The following is a 17,982-nucleotide window of genomic DNA, read 5'->3' as shown; positions in this document are numbered from 1 at the left end:
TTGATTTGATTTGATTCCTAGAGAATTCTCAGAGACCCCTATGTCCCCCTAATGTCCATAGCAATGTCCATAGCGAAGGCGCCTGCTCCCCGATATTCTCTAGCTCCGCAGTCTTCTGTGACATGGACGATTGGAAACTAAGATGATATGTTACTTTTGCTTGTGTTGTGTTTTAGTACTGATTCATTAAACCTTTGAACTGGATCACACTAGTAAGTACTATTCGTCGGTAAAATTCCTGTTACCGGTAGTAACCGGTAGATATCGGTGGTGCGTATTAGACAAGCTTGCACAAAGCCCTACATCCCTACACTATTATCGAAGTTAAGTATGCATTTTTTAGCTATTTCTCTGTTTTCAAATTCATATTATTTTAATATTTCGCCGACTTTTTTTAGTTATACTAAAGATCTATTCTATATTATACAGTATTTAAAGTGTAACCGGCAATTTTATTAGCGTTTCGGATTCCGATTAGTTTTACTAATTTATGACATTAATTATAATTTTATGGAACAAAAGTAAAGTAAATTAACAGCCTGTACATTTCCCACTGCTGAGATAAGGCCTCCTGTTCCATTTAGAGGGTTTGGTACACATTCCACCACGCTGTTCCAATGCGGGTTGTTGGAATGCACGTGTGGCAGAATTTCGATGAAATTAGACACATGCAGGTTTCCTCACGATGTTTTCCTTCACCGCCGAGCACGAGATGAATTATAAACACAAATTAATTCGCGTTCTAACCACTGGGCCATCTCAGCTCACATACGGAACAAATCTGTAGCTTATTTTAGTCATGGATAAATGAGCTTCCTGATGGTGAAAGAATTATTAAAATCCGATCATAACATTAAGATTTTATCGATTATAACTAAACATCTTATAGGTGAAGAACGGTGCAATTTATCGGTAGAAAATCTATGTCCATGCACTTACCACAACCACACAGGGTACCATTGAAAATCAGCGTTGGGTTCTTGGAACCCAACTTGGAAGCTGAATGGTAACCTTTAGGACACCTTAAGTATCATTGTGTTGTTGTTTTTTTGTATATTAAGTTAGTGAGTAGTTATAGTTGGTTACTATGTTTTTATTTTTGTTGTTTATCTTTTCTTTTTTTAAATAATTTATACTTATAATACTGTATCCTAATAAACATTTCTTTCTTTCTTCCTTTCTTACCTGTAAAGGGTACTCTCTGTGAAATAAAAACCAATCTTTTCAATGAAAAACAAAAGAAAATAAGAAGTAGTCTTTCTTTCTTCCTTTTTCAACTCTAAACGGTACTCTCTGTGAAATAGAAATATTTTCAATGGAAAAAAAAGAAAATAAGAAGTAGTATTCTATTTCTACTATCAAATATCTCTACGAAATTTCATTCAGTTCAGCAGTTCTGGCGCGATTTAATAACAAACATACGTTCATTAAATTTTTCGCACTTATAATATTACTAGTATTCGTCTGCGGCTATGCTCGCGTTTTAGTGGTTTGGTTGTCACGTGTCAGGCAAAAAAAGTAGCCTATGACTTTTCTTGGAGTTCAAGTTTGCTTCATATCAAATTTCATCAAAATCGGTTCAGTGGTTTGCTCGTGAAAGAGCGACAGACTGTCGAGTTACTTTCACACATATAATACTAAATATAGAATAGTAGTCGCTTGTGTCATGCTTTAGGAAAAAAAAGTAGCCTATGCGTGCCTTGGACTTCAAGTTTGTTTCATACCAAGTTTCATCAAATTCGGTTCAGCGGTTTGCTCGTGAAAGAGCGTCAGACAGACAGAGATACTTTCACATTTATAATATTAATATATATTAATAGAAGTATAAATTAAGATTAATATTTGAGTATAATAAACCGAACTAATAAACGATTGAATACAGCACGCCGTCCTAATAATATATATGCAGTAATGGCGTGCTGGTCTCAAGTATTGCGTGATCATTATGAGAAGCTGGTCACCCTTGGTTTTTGTGGAAATATTCCAAACCTATTGTTATAAAATTGTTCTTATTTAGCCGAGGCATTGTGTCGGACAAAGCGAATGGGATCTTACAAACTGTAGTTTAATATATTTTATTTCGTTTGTGTTTTTTAATTATTAAATTTACAACAAACACAGGCTCATAGTTGGCCGTCTCATTTTGGTGTTTTATATTTTCGTCATCAGCCCGTTTTTGTCCACTGCTGGACATAGGCCTCTCCAAGTGCAAGCCACTGTGGTCTTTCTCCGGCTACTCGCATCTATATTTTTACTTAAGCTCAGCAGATCGTTGGTTGATAATCTATAGTACACAATATATAAATAAATCTTTTAATTGTATGTACTACAATCCTACGGGCCCTTTTCCGCGCTAAATCAGAGATACTACAGCCTCCGTAGATGTCTTGAGGCTATTAAATTGCGCATGAGCATTACCTTATTACATGAGCTATCTGCCAATGGACGTCCCGCCAAAATCGGTCCAGTAGTTCCAGAAATTAGATTACAAACAGATACACTGATAAAAATTATTAGTATCTATTTATATTTAAGAATAAGAAAATGTTTATTCAGGACAAACGTACATTGCAAGCATAATTATTAAAAGAAAAAACACAAAAAAAAATTAAAATCATAGGTAGGAAATATTTAACATTAACTTACGTTAATAAAGGTTTACATTAACTAACAACATTAACTAATAACTATAAGAAGACAACAAAAAAAAAAAAACAAACAAATTAAAAGGAAATTAAAAAAAAAAAAACAAATTTATACAAATAACCAAACAAAGTCTTAACTCATGATATTTATAATTATTTTGCAAGTGCACCGTGTATGGAAATAAATACATTTAGTAAAAAGCTGTTATTTTAATACTACAAACAGACATTCCAATTTTATTATATGTGAAGATGCTATACAAGTAACTCGGAATTGTTTCTGATATGATTATTTCTAATTTTCCAGGTAACAGTTATCCAACGTCATCGAAACTGATAAAAATCGAGGAGACAACGTCGACACAACTACCGTTCGAGTAAGTGTTTTTACTTTGTATTCATTAGCTGTACGAGTACCTACCACTCGATGGTGAGTGGTGTATCTTTGGTTATAACTTAATTCAAATCAAACTTTTATTCAAGTAAATTTTACAATGAAGCATCTATATTTAAACACTGCCACCGTTTCGGAAAGCAGCTTCTAGCGAGACGAAACGGCAAGAAACTCGCATAGTTGCTCTTATCATATAAACAGATTCACAATGCTGTTCTTTACAGTAATTATTGTCCTATGATGGAAACCGAGCTTAAATCCAAGCGTTTTAATTAAAAAAAAAAGACCTTATATTTATTATAACATATCGTCAAGTTGATTTGGCTAACTATAGTTTATAAAAGGTTAATGCGAAAAATTACAAAAAAAAAAAAAAAATATAGATTTCTGAGAATTAGAAATTACCAAAATATTCCAATGTAAGTTGAGCTCTCTTTGATGAAATCGCGCATTTTACATATGGTTCATCTTAGGCTGGCTCTGTTGGTTTGGTTGCCTTATCTTATTGCCTTATCAATTAACAACATTAGCAGGTAAAATAGTAACCGTCGAATTTATGTAGCATGTGCGCTTTTTAATTTGGTCGACTTCTACACTTTGACAGATTTAAAAGTATATAATGATAGGTCCACATACACAGACTTAGCACAGACTTCTATAGAATTATGTGTGTGCAACTTAGCAGCACATGTCTGTGATAAAAGTCGGTTTATTGGAGAAGTCTGATGAAAAAGTGGAAGTTATTTATGAAAGTTGTAAGTCTGTATATTATCAGGAGTCGCCCGATTGTTGGTTATCATGTGTCAGGCAAAAAAGTAGCCAACTTCATTTCTTCGAGTTCATGTTTGCTTAATACTAAATTTCATAAAATTAGGGTCAGCGGTTTGGTCTTGAAAGAGCGACAGACGGACAGAGTTACCTTCACATATATAATAGTAATAATATAGATCTACTGAGAAAGACTGCATCCTCAAAACTAAAATTCGGAGGTAATGAAACATTTATTTATACCTACAGACATTTTGTCGATAGACTGTAAGTCTAGTTAACTACTAGTTGAGCAATGAGCATGCATGTGGACGGACGTAGAGGTAGAGGACGACCAAGGAAACGATGGATGGATTGTGTGGAAGACGATATGGTTAGAAATAATGTTACTTTTGAGATGACGTCTGACAGAGAAGTGTGGAAGGAGAAGACATGCTGCGCCGACCCCAAATAAAATTGGGATAAGGGCAGGAGGATGATTGTAAGTCTAGTAGAGATGTATAACAAAAGTATGTCCCAAGTCTGTGTTGTGTGGACGTACCATAAAAACTGTCAGTACTCTCAAAATACACATTAATGTATATTGTGTTATATTTCCAGCGCCAAAATTGATGAGCCGAGGATTAAGCTCGGACCAGACCTCCGCAGTGCGAGGAAGATGAAGAATGTTAGCAGGTATGTTCGTTGATCAGTCGAAATCAAATCAAAATATACTTTATTCAAGTAGGCTTTTACAAGCACTTTTGACTCATCATTTAACAATTAACTTAGGCTACCACCGGTACGGAATACAGATTCTACCTGGAAGAACCGGCAAGAAACTCAGTAGTTACTCTTTTTCAACATTGACAAATACAGTCATGTTAGTTAAATACAATTATATATGTTTGTAATGTATCCTGCCTGGAAGTCAACAGGTATTAACTCCACGCTTTTTTATCATCTATAAAATCTTGTATCGAATGTAATGTAGAATATGCTTTCATTACCAAACGATTTGAATTAACGAAACGGCAAAGTTAAAAATGTCTATATATGTACAATAAAATTTTTGGTTTAATGGCTTTTAGTTGTGCCGGCAGGGCACAGATTATTTCGCCAATGTCATGTAGGATGGAGATAGGAAAGAGTTTGATTGGTACGGTTGAGGAAACAAACTCAATTAAATTTTGAAGACTAGCATAGTAGTAGTAATTTCCTTGTTACTCCTTAACCTAGAACAACACAAACATTAAGGGTTAATAATAAGGTACAGTAAAAATAATTGTTAGTACTCTAAACTCTAAATATACTTAAATATAACACGTCTATATATGTATTTCTAGGTTAAAACAACCTGTCAGCCATCAAACGCCACAGTCGTCAATCGATCTGTCAAACTTGTTTCCGCCAATTTTGCCATTCGCAATTCAAAATCAGCTGAAACCGAACGCGCCCGGTATGGAGATTAAAAACTTTTTACTAAACACAGCCCTACAAAACGCTCTGAACGACTCCCTGACTGAACTATCACAGAAGAAATTCACCACAGATAAAATAACAACGGACAAAATTGGTACAGATAAGAAAGATAAAGATTGCGAGGCTCAGAGTCGAAGGAGGTTGCACAAGTGCGACGTGGCTGGATGTCATAAGGTTTACACGAAAAGTTCGCATTTGAAAGCCCATAAACGTACACACACAGGTAAGATTATTATCTATATCTATACAAGTAAAAAAATTGTAACTGATCGAAAACCGTGCATGGAAGATATTTGAGAAAAGATATTACTGAGGGTATCTATTGACGCAGTAGATCACATAAATACGATATTTAGATATTTGTCTGTTTGTCTGTTCGTTTGTTACCGCTAATATAGGAATCGGCTCAACTGAATTGGTTGCGGTTTTCACTAATAAAAAAAAAGTAAAAAAGTACATAACAGCCTGTACATTTCCCAATGCTGAGATAAGGCCTCCTCTTCCGGTAAGGAGAGGACTTGGAACATTGTATAATGGTGCTTGCCTGGGTTTGAACCCGCAATAGTGGTTAGAACGCGAGCATCTTAACCGATGAACCCGAAATTCAAGCCCAGGCAAGCACCACTGAATATGTGTGCTTAAGTTGTGTTTACAATCCATCTCGTGCTCGGTGGTGAAGGAGAACATCGTGAGGAAACCTGCATGTGTCTAATTTCATCAAAATTCTGCCACATGTGCATTCCACCAACCCGCATTAGAACGGCGTTGTGGAATATGTTCCAAACCCTCTCCTTCATGGAAGAGGAGGCCTTATCTCAGCAGTGGGAAATTTACAGGCTGTTACTTTACTTTACTGCGCTTTTAAATTACAAACTTCTATTATCAGTGTTTCTTTACTATATTGTCCATGTGTTATATACAATCTTTTAAAAATAATTATAATCCGTTGCGTAATTCTAAAGATCTAAGCATACATAGGGACAGACAGCGGTAAGCGACTTTTTTTTATTAGTGTTGCCCAAATGCAAGACCAAGACGAGACTTGGCCAGTCTTGGTCTTGGTCTTGCGCCAATACACCTGGTCTTGGTCTTGGTCTTGCGCTCCCAGTCTTGGTCTTGGTCTTGGTCTTGCAGCAAGAGTCTTGCAAGTCTTGCAATTACCTATTAGTCTATTACTATTTATTAAAGTTTATTTTAAATCTTAGAAAAACGTATTAGAATTGGAACATTGTGAGCTTGAATTAACATAGCCATAGTAAAGATCAAACTGATTAATAAATTACTGAAGATTTGATAAGAAATTTGAAAAATCAACTGACCTATATGTCGTTTTTCATGTAAGTAACTGTCTCTTAATAATAATATCTTATATTTAAGAAACAGTTACTTCCACATTCCAATAAGTTTTTTTACATGTCTTAGCAAATAAGCTTACATTTGCTAAAATATGTAATAAACAAATTAATTACAATAACTTGACTGTATTTTAAAGAACAATATCTGTCTAGAAAGATTGAACCCTCAACTTATATGAAATTTAATAAAAGAATTTTACGATTTATCAGTTATTTCAATAAAAAATAAAATACAACACAAATCAAACATAACAGTACACAACAGCTTTATCATTAGGTTATGTTACTATATATAAAAGTGGCTACAATATTTATCAAACGGGTGATATTTGAAAACTTTTAAGAAATAAAATGACTGAATGTAAAATAATAGTACCTAAGTAATTAGTTTAAAACCATATAATCAATATTATAATATATACTTACTAGAATAAATTATTATGACATCTATTACCTATCCTTACCATTTTATCGTAATCATAATACTACTTGCGTGATCATTATAATGTATTCATTTCCATTCTAAGCACTCTGAAACTTATTTATTCTTTGGAACACCTGTTTTCAAAACAAATTCGAAATTATTTTGCATAAGTATACCTACGTCCTGTGGCAGCCATAAAATAGTGTCAAATGTTGTGATTTCGGCGCGGCGGCAACAATTGTTGTATATGATTACAAAAGAAGCCGCCGGCGCGTGTATCATAACCATATACTTCCGAAAAACGGCAAATTTCTTTGAGAAGTAAGTACAAAACCTTTGATGCGGCATTATCAAAGTGCCGACGATTAAAACATAACTATCCATGCACTCAGTTTGATTTTAATGGATATTTTTTATTCGCTATGTAGGTATGTTTATGGTATTAGTCGTAATGCGCATAGGTTCAGTTTTTCATATTCTTTGATACAGTTTTTTGCGTCTCATAGAATGCCTAAGCATACCTATACACCGAACTGGTATACCTAACTACTCCGTGAAATAGCGCTAAGTCCTAGCTGCAAGACGCAAGAGTCTTGCAGGGTATGTCTTGTTCTTGCTTAAGTCTTGCACGGTCAGTCTTGGTCTTGGTCTTGCTAAAAATATGCGGTCTTGTTCTTGGTCTTGGTCTTGCAAAAACGCAAGAACAAGACCAAGACTGCAAGACCAAGACTGAATTTGGGCAACACTATTTTTTATACTGTGTATTGATAGTGAAGAGAACGTGATATCATAGCTTATCATAGAGATTGAATAGGGCGGATATTATAAGCTTCATTTAATTTTTAAGGTATAATAGTAGGCAAGTAGGCTTTTACAAGCACTTTTGAATCGTCATTTTACAATTAAATGAAGCTACCACCGGTTCGGAATGTAGATAGAAAGAACCGCCAAGAACTCAGTAGTTACTCATTTTAAACATTTAAAAATACAGTCGTGTTAGTTAAATACAATTATAATTGTATGTAATATATCCTGCCTGGAAGTCAATGAGTATTAACTCCACGCTTTTTTATCGTTTGTATAATCTTGTATTGAATAATATGCCTTCTTTACCGATGTATGAAACGGCAAAGTTAAAAAATTCTGTGGAATTTTATTATAAATTGTTGGTGTCAAAATGATTCGTAGTATTAATAAAAATATAACAAATTACAGGTGAGAAGCCATACAGTTGTGGCTGGGCTGGTTGCGGCTGGCGGTTCGCGAGATCAGACGAACTGACGAGACACACACGCAAGCACACCGGCCACAGGCCCTTCTCGTGCCCCCTGTGCCGGAGGGCCTTCGCGCGATCCGACCACCTCGGACTCCACATGAGACGACATTAGTGTATGTTCAAACTCAAACAAGTAACAGAATTTAAAATACATTTACGCATCAGAAACGTTTCACAAAAACGTTACACAAACGTTGCATTCGATTTCGGTTAATTTAAACAACAAATAATATTCACTTCCATTGTGTGTGTATCAATTTCGTGTTTCACGCATGCGCACACACTCCTTATTTGATTCAATTGTGTGAGCTCTTATATTACGACACAACTTAGATGTACCATCGGCAAAATTCGTAAAACCGATCACATCCAAATTGAGTACGCTATCCCAAATTATCAATATATATTTCTTATGTGAATATGATCTTTACACAAACGTAACAACGAGTAATATTATATGACGTAATATATTCGACAATTTGACACGTCGATTTACATGCACTCGCTGTCTCGGGTTGAACTGACGCGAGAATCTATAGCGACGAATAGCGTCGAATGGCGCGATAGGGAGCTACTTCTGTTGTTTGTGTGAATCGCCTGTAATCGGTTTAACGAATTTTGACGATGCTACATCTAATTTGTGTCGTACTATACTTTACTTGTTACTAAGACAGCTCAAAATACACTTACATCCATAAAATGCTTAATACGTATCTATACAAAGGGCCTAACCCTTGAGGAACAGTAATCTGGCGTTTCAAATTTGTAACTTATCAATAACAGTGAAGTACGTTTTACATTACTAAACGTACGTTTTAATTAAATCGTTTGGTTATAAAACTAGGAAATAACACACACGATCTCTCTCTTGTACTAATTACAAGAAAAAAGTTACTGTAATTTCGACGCAAATACCCCAATCAAAGAGTTGAATATTCAATGACAGAAAAATGTAAGTAATACGATTGGGAAGCCAATTTATACTAGTATTGAAAGTAAGGAGTAGTGCGCATAGCTCGTTTTTATATCTAATTCGAGACTGGATGTTAACTGTTATATGTATGGTATATGAAAACAGCGCCATGTAGTGTCAGAAAGCGCAAACACAATTGCTGAAAATCAAAATTTACTTTATTCTCAAGGTAATGGTTCACTTGTGCAAGAATGCAGTCGTAGACAAGAAGAAATATAACAAAAAATAAAAATCAATACACTTACGTTAAAATATTGAAAAGTTGTTAAGACTCATATTGACAGATCTTTTAATAAAATATTTTAAATTTGACTAGTCTAGAACGAAACAGCAACAGTATTTTCTGTCTCGCTCATATTAACGATATTATTAAACCATATCAGTTACACTACGGTTAGTTAAATAATACGATCAATTTGAATATTTAATCTGAAATAAACATAGTATTATTATTAACTTTCACAACTGACTTGTAAAAAAACAAAACACTAACAAAATTACAATTATATTCGTGAATTAATTTACAAAAATGTAACGAATATTCTATTGCTGACTTTACAAACATTTCTATGTACTTGTGTAGTACATCTCGCCATTTGTTCTTATGCATACATTTTAACATGTTATATATCGCACTAATTAGCCAATAATCTAATTAGCTGCAAACAGCGCCATCTCTTAGCAACAATCGGAACTATATACGTAACTTGACATAGACAATAAATTTCACGATATGTAAAACTTAGAAACTGTAGGATAATTATTAAAAGGATTTTGATATCAGATCATTGGGGATCTATAGATTTTATAGATAGATTCGAATTAAAAAAAGAAGAATACTTATACAAATCATTACATAATTATTTAATATGCAGGTATTCAAATAAATATCTTGGTAAATGAAGTATAGTCGTTTAAAGATGTATATTATTGCATTAATATTGATTATTTATACATCTAGATAGATTGTCAAATGAACGCGTCGAAAAAATAGCGACCTATAATTTTCCACCAAGTACACGCACATTAGTAAAATAATATGACGTCTAACAGCTGTCAAGTCTAGCTGTCACGCGCACCAAGATAAGAAAGTTGACATGTTTATTTTATCTGTTCTTTTGAACAGCGACACTCCATCTTGACATACAAATAATCTAAGATGACCAGGGTCTATAAACATCTAAAACTATGAGTTTGGGATACAAACTCATAGTTTTAGATGTTTATAGACCCGTTCGGTATTTATGACATGAATAAAATATATCGTAGTTTAAAAAATAATTACACATAAATATGTAGATTATTTTCGCGGCATTATTTGATACTTAACGGCCAGTAATATTTTAAACATTTATTATTTTTTAATTTTAATCTATAGAGTAAATATTATAGTTTTTTTTAATAGTATTTTTGACTTTAAGTCACAAATATCACGTTTAACATATTAATGCTCAAAAAAATACAGGGCAATTGTGGCAATATTAGATTTAAAAAAAAATTAGCAAGATTTATTGTTAAATTTGAATTACAAAAAGATATTATATATTATACAAAATGATTCGTGTTATACATTTTTTTACAGTTGAATAGATTAATTATAGTTTTTTAATAAACATATATGTATATAAGCATTATATATAAGTATACGAATAAGATTTGCTCACAGCTAGTTAATTTCTTTTCATGTATTTTGTTATGTTTTTAAAGTTTATGAATATAATTAATATATTATGTTTTGTAATGTAATTGTAATGCCAGTTTGATGGTTAATTGTCACTGCTCATTTGCAGTAGAGCACTATCCCGGATACGTCAGTTGGAAATGACATTTGTATTTTTTTTAGTATTTCATTTTTAGGCATATGTACTACATCCTACATCCAAGTTATTTTTTTTTCTTCTCATAAAGGCATTATATAAACATGACATAGTTTTCTCAAAATTTATGTTGTGTTTTTTGAAATACGATTAGAATATTCTTATGTATTTCGGATTCCTTAAGTGGGCTTGGCTGTATGGCGTAATATTATAGATTTTTGAAATACATAATGTTCTTCCAATTTACGCAAACCGGGATATTATCTGTATTAGATTATAAGTATTTGTATAAAACGATGGGTAATATAGGGGCCAGTATTTTTTGAAATTATTTAATTAAGTATGTATGTAATTAAAATTAATAATGACACTATGACGAAAATATTTAAAAAAAAATATGATCTCAAATCGGTTATTCCTTTCTCTCCGTGACATTCGATCTCAAATCAAATATTTATATTTTTAATTAAAAAAATGTATATTATTTCTTAAAAAAATTAAATAAATTGTTCATTTTAGAATTCACGTAATTTAAAATTAATTTTAAATAGTTACTAAGGTTGATTCCTGTAGATTATAAATACCAGCATTTTGCTCGGCCAGTAATGATAGAACTTAGATATTTTGATAGATTCCTATTTACAATCTGTGCACGTTGATATTTAGTCGATATATATTTGTTTTATGTATAAGATATTATTTTTAAAAGAGTTTTGATGATATCAACACTTAGCATATAAGTTAGACACATTAATAAACATTAATATATTCATATATATTATAGTTTTTAAATTAAATCAATTGTTTTAGAAAAAATACAAAAAAAAAGTGAACTATTCTTGTTTTATGTATTTGATATTTTATGTCTGGTCGCTGAATTCATTTCTAATGTCAATTTGAAGTTGACATTACCTCGTTACATCAAATTGTGTTTTTTTTTTTAATTATTTAACTCAATGACATAAATCTTAATTGAAAAACTAATGACATTTAATTTCAAGCTGGTTATACTGTGTAGCGCGGTGTTTATACAATAAGACAAGAATTATTATATTTATTAAATTTAACAAAAAATATATTGTAGTATCCTAAGCTACTGCTATCTGCATGTGTAAAATACCAGAGATTAGCCGGAAGAGACAGACAGACAAACGAAAATTGTAAAAAATCTTATTTTGGTATAAAGAGCGGTTATTTTATTATTACAAACAGAAATTCAAATTTTTACACTAAAACTGTTATGTAAATTGGTTTAGTATTTTCTCAATGAGACATAATAAAAAAGAAGTTTTTATTTTTATTTGTTAGTATAGATTAATTTTAAAACAAAATATCGTTACTGTAATTAAATATGTATGAGTGTTCTATAATGTGGCAAATAAAAGTTTTGACGACCTCCGTGGTCGAGTGGTGTGTACACCGGTTTTCATGGCTACGCCACTCCGAGGTCCCGGGTTCGTCCGGGCGAGTCGATGTATAAAGGTTCATTAGTTTTCTGTGTTGTCTTGGGTCTGCGTGATTGTCTTGTAGTACAGTCGTTACTTCTGATCTTCCATAACACAAGTGCTTTAGCTCTCATTGGGATCAGAGTAATGTATGTGATGTTGTCAAAAAAGCTTAGTTGATTCCAAATATTTATATATCCTGTCATTTAAAAGTTGCATCGTCCAGTGACCAGACATTTTTTTAATCTATATTTATGTATCTATGTATATCTATCTCTTTCTAATTTTACTTTTATAGTTTGAAAGATACTTTCTGTTTTTTAAGTCAAAGTTATATTGAATTATTTCCGTTTTATAAATCATTTTGTGTACAGACTGACTTTACTTATATAGTTTTAGGTGTTTCAACATAATGCTATCTCTCTCTTGCAAATGTAAAATCATGAATGTTAGATAGAGAAAACAATATTTCACTAAACACCTACTAATTATTTTTTATAGGGAAGTGATCAATATATTTCTTTTGAAAATGTAATACATTAAAATTGTGTCCTATTAAAGAAATAATCTAAAGGTATATTGTCGTTGGTGTTGACAACAATTGTTTTTGTTGTTGTTGGTAACTTTCTGAAGAATTGAGACAACACTGTAATTTTGATATATTTTTCTATATTTGTACATAATATATTGTTTGTATATGATGCTCAATTATTTATATATGTGTTTGTAAGACTATGGTGCTATACAGATTATATATTTCATTTATTATTATTATTTCCTTTGAACAGAAAATCTCTCGAAATTAGTTAATATTTGTGATAAAAATTAAATAATTGAAACTTTATCTTGATTCCTATTATATGTATTATAATTAAATTATATTTTTTAATTAAATGTGTTTTATTGATGTGATAGTAGAGAAGTTATGTGGTAGGCGGCTATCATGGTATGGGCATGTAATGCGGAGGAATGAGGAACACATTGTGAGGAAGGCCTTGAGCATGGATGTGGATGGATATAAAGGTAGGGAATGACCAAAGAAACGATGGATTGATTATGTGAAAGACGATATGGTTAGAAAGAATGTTGCTTGTGAGATGACGTCTGACAAAATCAAAAAATCAAAATCAAAATAAACTTTATTCAAGTAGGCTTTTATAAGCACTTTTGAATCGTCATTTTACAATTAAGTGAAGCTACCACCGGTTCGGAAAGTAGATTCTACCGAGAAGAACCGGCAAGAAACTCAGTAGTTACTCTTTTTTAACATTTAAAAAATACAACGTCATGTTAATTAAATACAATTATTTCAATTAATGTATCCTGCTTGGAAGTCAACAGGTATTAACTCCACGCTTTTTTATCATCTACAAAATCTTGTATCGAATAGTATGCTTTTTCTACCAATGTATTTTTAACAAACGATTTGAATTTACTAAACGGCAAAGTTAAAAATTTCTGCGGAATTTTATTATAGAAACGGATACCTTGCCCCAAGAAGGATCTATTGACTTTGCGGAGTCGGAAACTTGGCGTTATAAGTTTATCCTTACTTCTAGTGCATATACAATGATTATCACTGATTTTATCAAAGTGATCAATGTTACTGTGAATATACATGATATTGTTGTAAATATATTGCGACGCAACAGTAAGTATTCCTACTCTGTTAAAAACATCCCGAAGAGAGTCTCTAGCTCCAAGATTATAAATAAACCGAATTGCTCTCTTTTGTAAAATAAAGACAGATTCAATATCTGCAGCGTTACCCCAAAGTAATATGCCATATGACATAATACTGTGAAAATAACCAAAATAAACTAAACGAGCGGTATCAATATCAGTTAGTTGTCTAACTTTTCTAACCGCGTATGTTGCGGAGCTGAGTCTTCCTGTTAGGGATGATAAATGAGAAGTCCACTGAAGTCTGGAATCCAATTCTATTCCTAAAAACACCGTAGTATCAGCTACTTCAAGACGTTCACCATTTAAAGATATATTATAATTTTGCTTGCTAACATTAGGTAGGGTAAAAACTACACATTTTGTTTTTTGAGCATTCAAAACAAAATTATTTACTGTAAACCAATTGTGTATCTGTGATAATGCACCGTTCACATCGTCATAGTCATTTTTTTTCCTGTCAACCTTAAAAATCAGCGAAGTATCGTCAGCAAACAACACTATATCACAAATACCCTTAACATAGAAAGGAAGATCATTTATATATACTAGGAATAGAAAGGGACCCAAAATTGAACCTTGTGGAACTCCCATTTTTAACGTAGATCCAGAAGACTTTATTCCATTAATGAAAACTTGCTGGATTCTTTGACTTAAATATGAAGCGATGAGATCAAGAGCTTTACCTTTAACACCGTAATATTTGAGCTTATAAAGAAGCGTTTCGTGTTCTACACAATCGAATGCTTTAGATAAATCACAGAATACTCCAATAGCGTTCTGTGATTTCTCCCAAGCATCGTAAATATGTTTGAGAAGCGCAATTCCCGCATCAGTTGTCGAGCGACCTCTTCTAAAACCGAATTGCTCACCATGAAAAATAGCATTTGTACCGAAATGGACGAGAAGTTGATTTAAAATATTTTTTTCGAAAATTTTACTTACGGATGGGAGTATTGAAATAGGCCTGTAATTACCGGGATCGCTTCTGTTTCCAGTTTTAAAAAGTGGTAAAAGTTTACTACATTTTAACAAGTTAGGAAATGAATCCAAACTCCGTGTCCAAACTCTTGTTAAAAATTACTGCTATATACGGAGAAATATCGTATACAGAGAAGTATATATATAGGAAGGAGAAGACATGCTGCGCCGACCCCAAGTAGAATGGGGATAAGGACAGGATAGTGATGATGCGTCTTATTCAATACCTGATTTGAACTGGGCTTTGCCTCTTATTTAGCATCGGTGTTGCAAATGTCTATGAATAATGGGTAACCTACCAGCTTATGTATGCACTAAAAATTCGACAATCAACACCAGGCAGATAGAAAAACAGTTACAAATTTACGATTTTCTGATGTCTTTTCTATATTTGTATTACAAGATATTTCTTTGGTAGGTACAGGTTTTGTTTCTTTGTACAGCGTATCATTTGTTTAACATATGAATAACGTTTGCATTAACATTGCGTTTATGCCAGTAGTGTTGAGAATCCAGAAACAATAATCAAGGCCTTTATATATTGATCTGTGACCAAAATTACTTAATGGCTGGGACATATAAATCACTTTTATTTGGTTGTATATATGATATTCCTGTTATTTGTTTCTTTATAGACTTTTACTTGTTCCTTGTCAACATCAGAATTATGTATCTGACTCATCTTCACTTTCATCAAAAACTACATCCTAATCTTCATTTTCTTCAAATTTTCTTCAAAGTTTGCTCCAAAAATTTAAAAGTTATCGTTGATTTTTTGAAGTGACGGGTCTGTCTGACCCACCAGGCACCCGAAGGGTTAAAGGGCTTGGTTGTCATGTGTTAAGCAAAATAGTAGTTTATGTCCAGTGCCGTAAATAGGCTTTTCTGCGCCCTATTTAAGCAGACCCTTTGCCAATTTTACTGTCTTACTCACTAAAACTTAAACGTAGGTTCACTACTGCAAATGCGTTGCTCATAAACGATAAACACTAAACACAAATACGCTCGTGCGCTGACAAAATGTATGTATATGGCGTGATGTATGTTTTAATGATATTAGCATGTAAGTACGTTTGTGTTGGAATCGAGTACTAGGGCCTCAGCGGGATATTAACAAGAGCAAAACGAACAAACAATAGTCCTGCCCAGTCTGTCTATTCTTGCGCCCCCGAGAGTCTACGCCCTGCGCCTGGGCACCGGTGGCACCGTCCTATTTACGCCACTGCCTGTCTTTTCTTAAAGTTCAAATTAGCTTCCTACCAGAAATCATCAAATTCGGTTGCGCGGTTTGGTCGTGAAAGCGCAACAGACAGACCGAGCTACTATCCCATTTATAATATTAGTATAAATATAGATTGATGGTAGATTGTACCTGGAGGTATCAATTAATATCCTGGAAGAGTTTCTACCGTTAAAAACGCTTGACTTTCAAAAAGTTTACAATCAACACAAGACCGGCATAAACGCGATCAGAAAAAAGAAAAATGATTAATATTTGTCACTGTCTAATTTAGACATTTAGTATGAAATTATTGTAAATAATAAAATGTAGAAAAACACTATAAAAAAAGCAACAATCAAAATGGCGTGAGTTATTTTGAGTTATTTATGTGAAATGCATACAATTTTTTTACAATGAATTATTTTCTAAGTGAGTTCTGAGGCGGGATGGCCTAGTGGTTAGAACATGTACATTTTAACCGATAATTGCGCGATCAAACCCAGGCGAGCACCTCTGAATATTCATGTGCTTAATTTGTGTTTATAATTCATCTCGAGCTCGGTGGTTAAGGCAAACATCGTGAGGAAACCTTCATGTGTCTAATTTCATAGATTCTGACACATGTGTGTTCTACCAACCCGTATTAGAACAGCGTGGTGGAAAATATTCCAAATCTCCTAAAAGGGAGAGGAGACCTAAACCCAGCAGTGGGAAATTTACAGGCTGTTGTTGTTGTTTGTATGTTAATTGATTGATTGATAATGTAGTTTGTTAAATTATTCAATAGTAGCAAAAGCCTTCTTGAATAAAGTTTATTTTGATCGGTAGTTGCGAGGTGTGCGAACACTGCGACTCCCCTGTGCGACCTGGCGAAGGTTCCGTACTGGAAGGGTTCAGTTATCACGACGGCTGCAAGAAATGCTGTGAGTCAGGATTTTAAAGTCAAATAACAGTGGAGTTTTATTTGCAGAGAAGTTTTGGAGACTATTCCATTACGCTACTTCAATTGGATGGATAGACTTGTGGCGGATTGAAATTAAACATAGGCAGGTTTCCTCATGATATTTTACTTTACTGCCGACATGTATTATAGACACAAATTATAATACAGGATAATCAGTGATGTTTGCCGCGATTTGATCTCGTAATTCTAGGTTGTACCCGTTCAATCATTGATATATATCGGTTCTTGTCATCAATAAGGGCGTGGAAATTTGGTGGTGTTTTACATAGTTTGCTTCATCAACCGCTAGAGCTCATGCATGCAAACATACATACTAATACAGTTTACAATCTGTAAATTTCCCACTGCTGGGCTTTTCCACTTCTTTTCCTTCGAGGAGAAGGTTTGGAGCACATTCCAAGATGCTCCGGTCCGAGTTGATGGATGCATATCTGGAAGAATTTCATTGAAATTAGTCACACTGCTAAGCACGATATAAATTAAAAACACAAATGAAACAGATGAAAATTCAGTGTTACTCCCTGGGTTTGAATCCGAATTCATCGTTATCAATGCACCTGTTCTAACCACGGGG

General features: G+C 33.2%; 1 protein-coding gene across 1 annotated transcript in view; it reads left to right on the top strand.

Annotated features, from left to right (window-relative positions):
• The window catches only part of LOC124542044 (Krueppel-like factor 3), a 58,502-nt gene extending 49,776 nt beyond the window's left edge, over positions 1–8,726 (top strand). Inside the window, exons 4-7 of the mRNA XM_047120000.1 lie at positions 2,953–3,022; positions 4,408–4,482; positions 5,133–5,491; positions 8,263–8,726. Of these exons, the coding sequence (XP_046975956.1) occupies positions 2,953–3,022; positions 4,408–4,482; positions 5,133–5,491; positions 8,263–8,435 (677 nt within the window). The 3' untranslated portion in view covers positions 8,436–8,726. The remainder of the gene's footprint in view (positions 1–2,952; positions 3,023–4,407; positions 4,483–5,132; positions 5,492–8,262) is intronic.
• The last annotated feature ends 9,256 nt before the right edge of the window (positions 8,727–17,982 follow it).

This window comes from Vanessa cardui, chromosome 29, assembly GCF_905220365.1.
Source record: "Vanessa cardui chromosome 29, ilVanCard2.1, whole genome shotgun sequence".
Lineage (NCBI taxonomy): Eukaryota > Metazoa > Arthropoda > Insecta > Lepidoptera > Nymphalidae > Vanessa > Vanessa cardui.
Note: the sequence above shows the minus strand (reverse complement) of the source record. Positions and strands in the feature narration are given on the sequence as shown.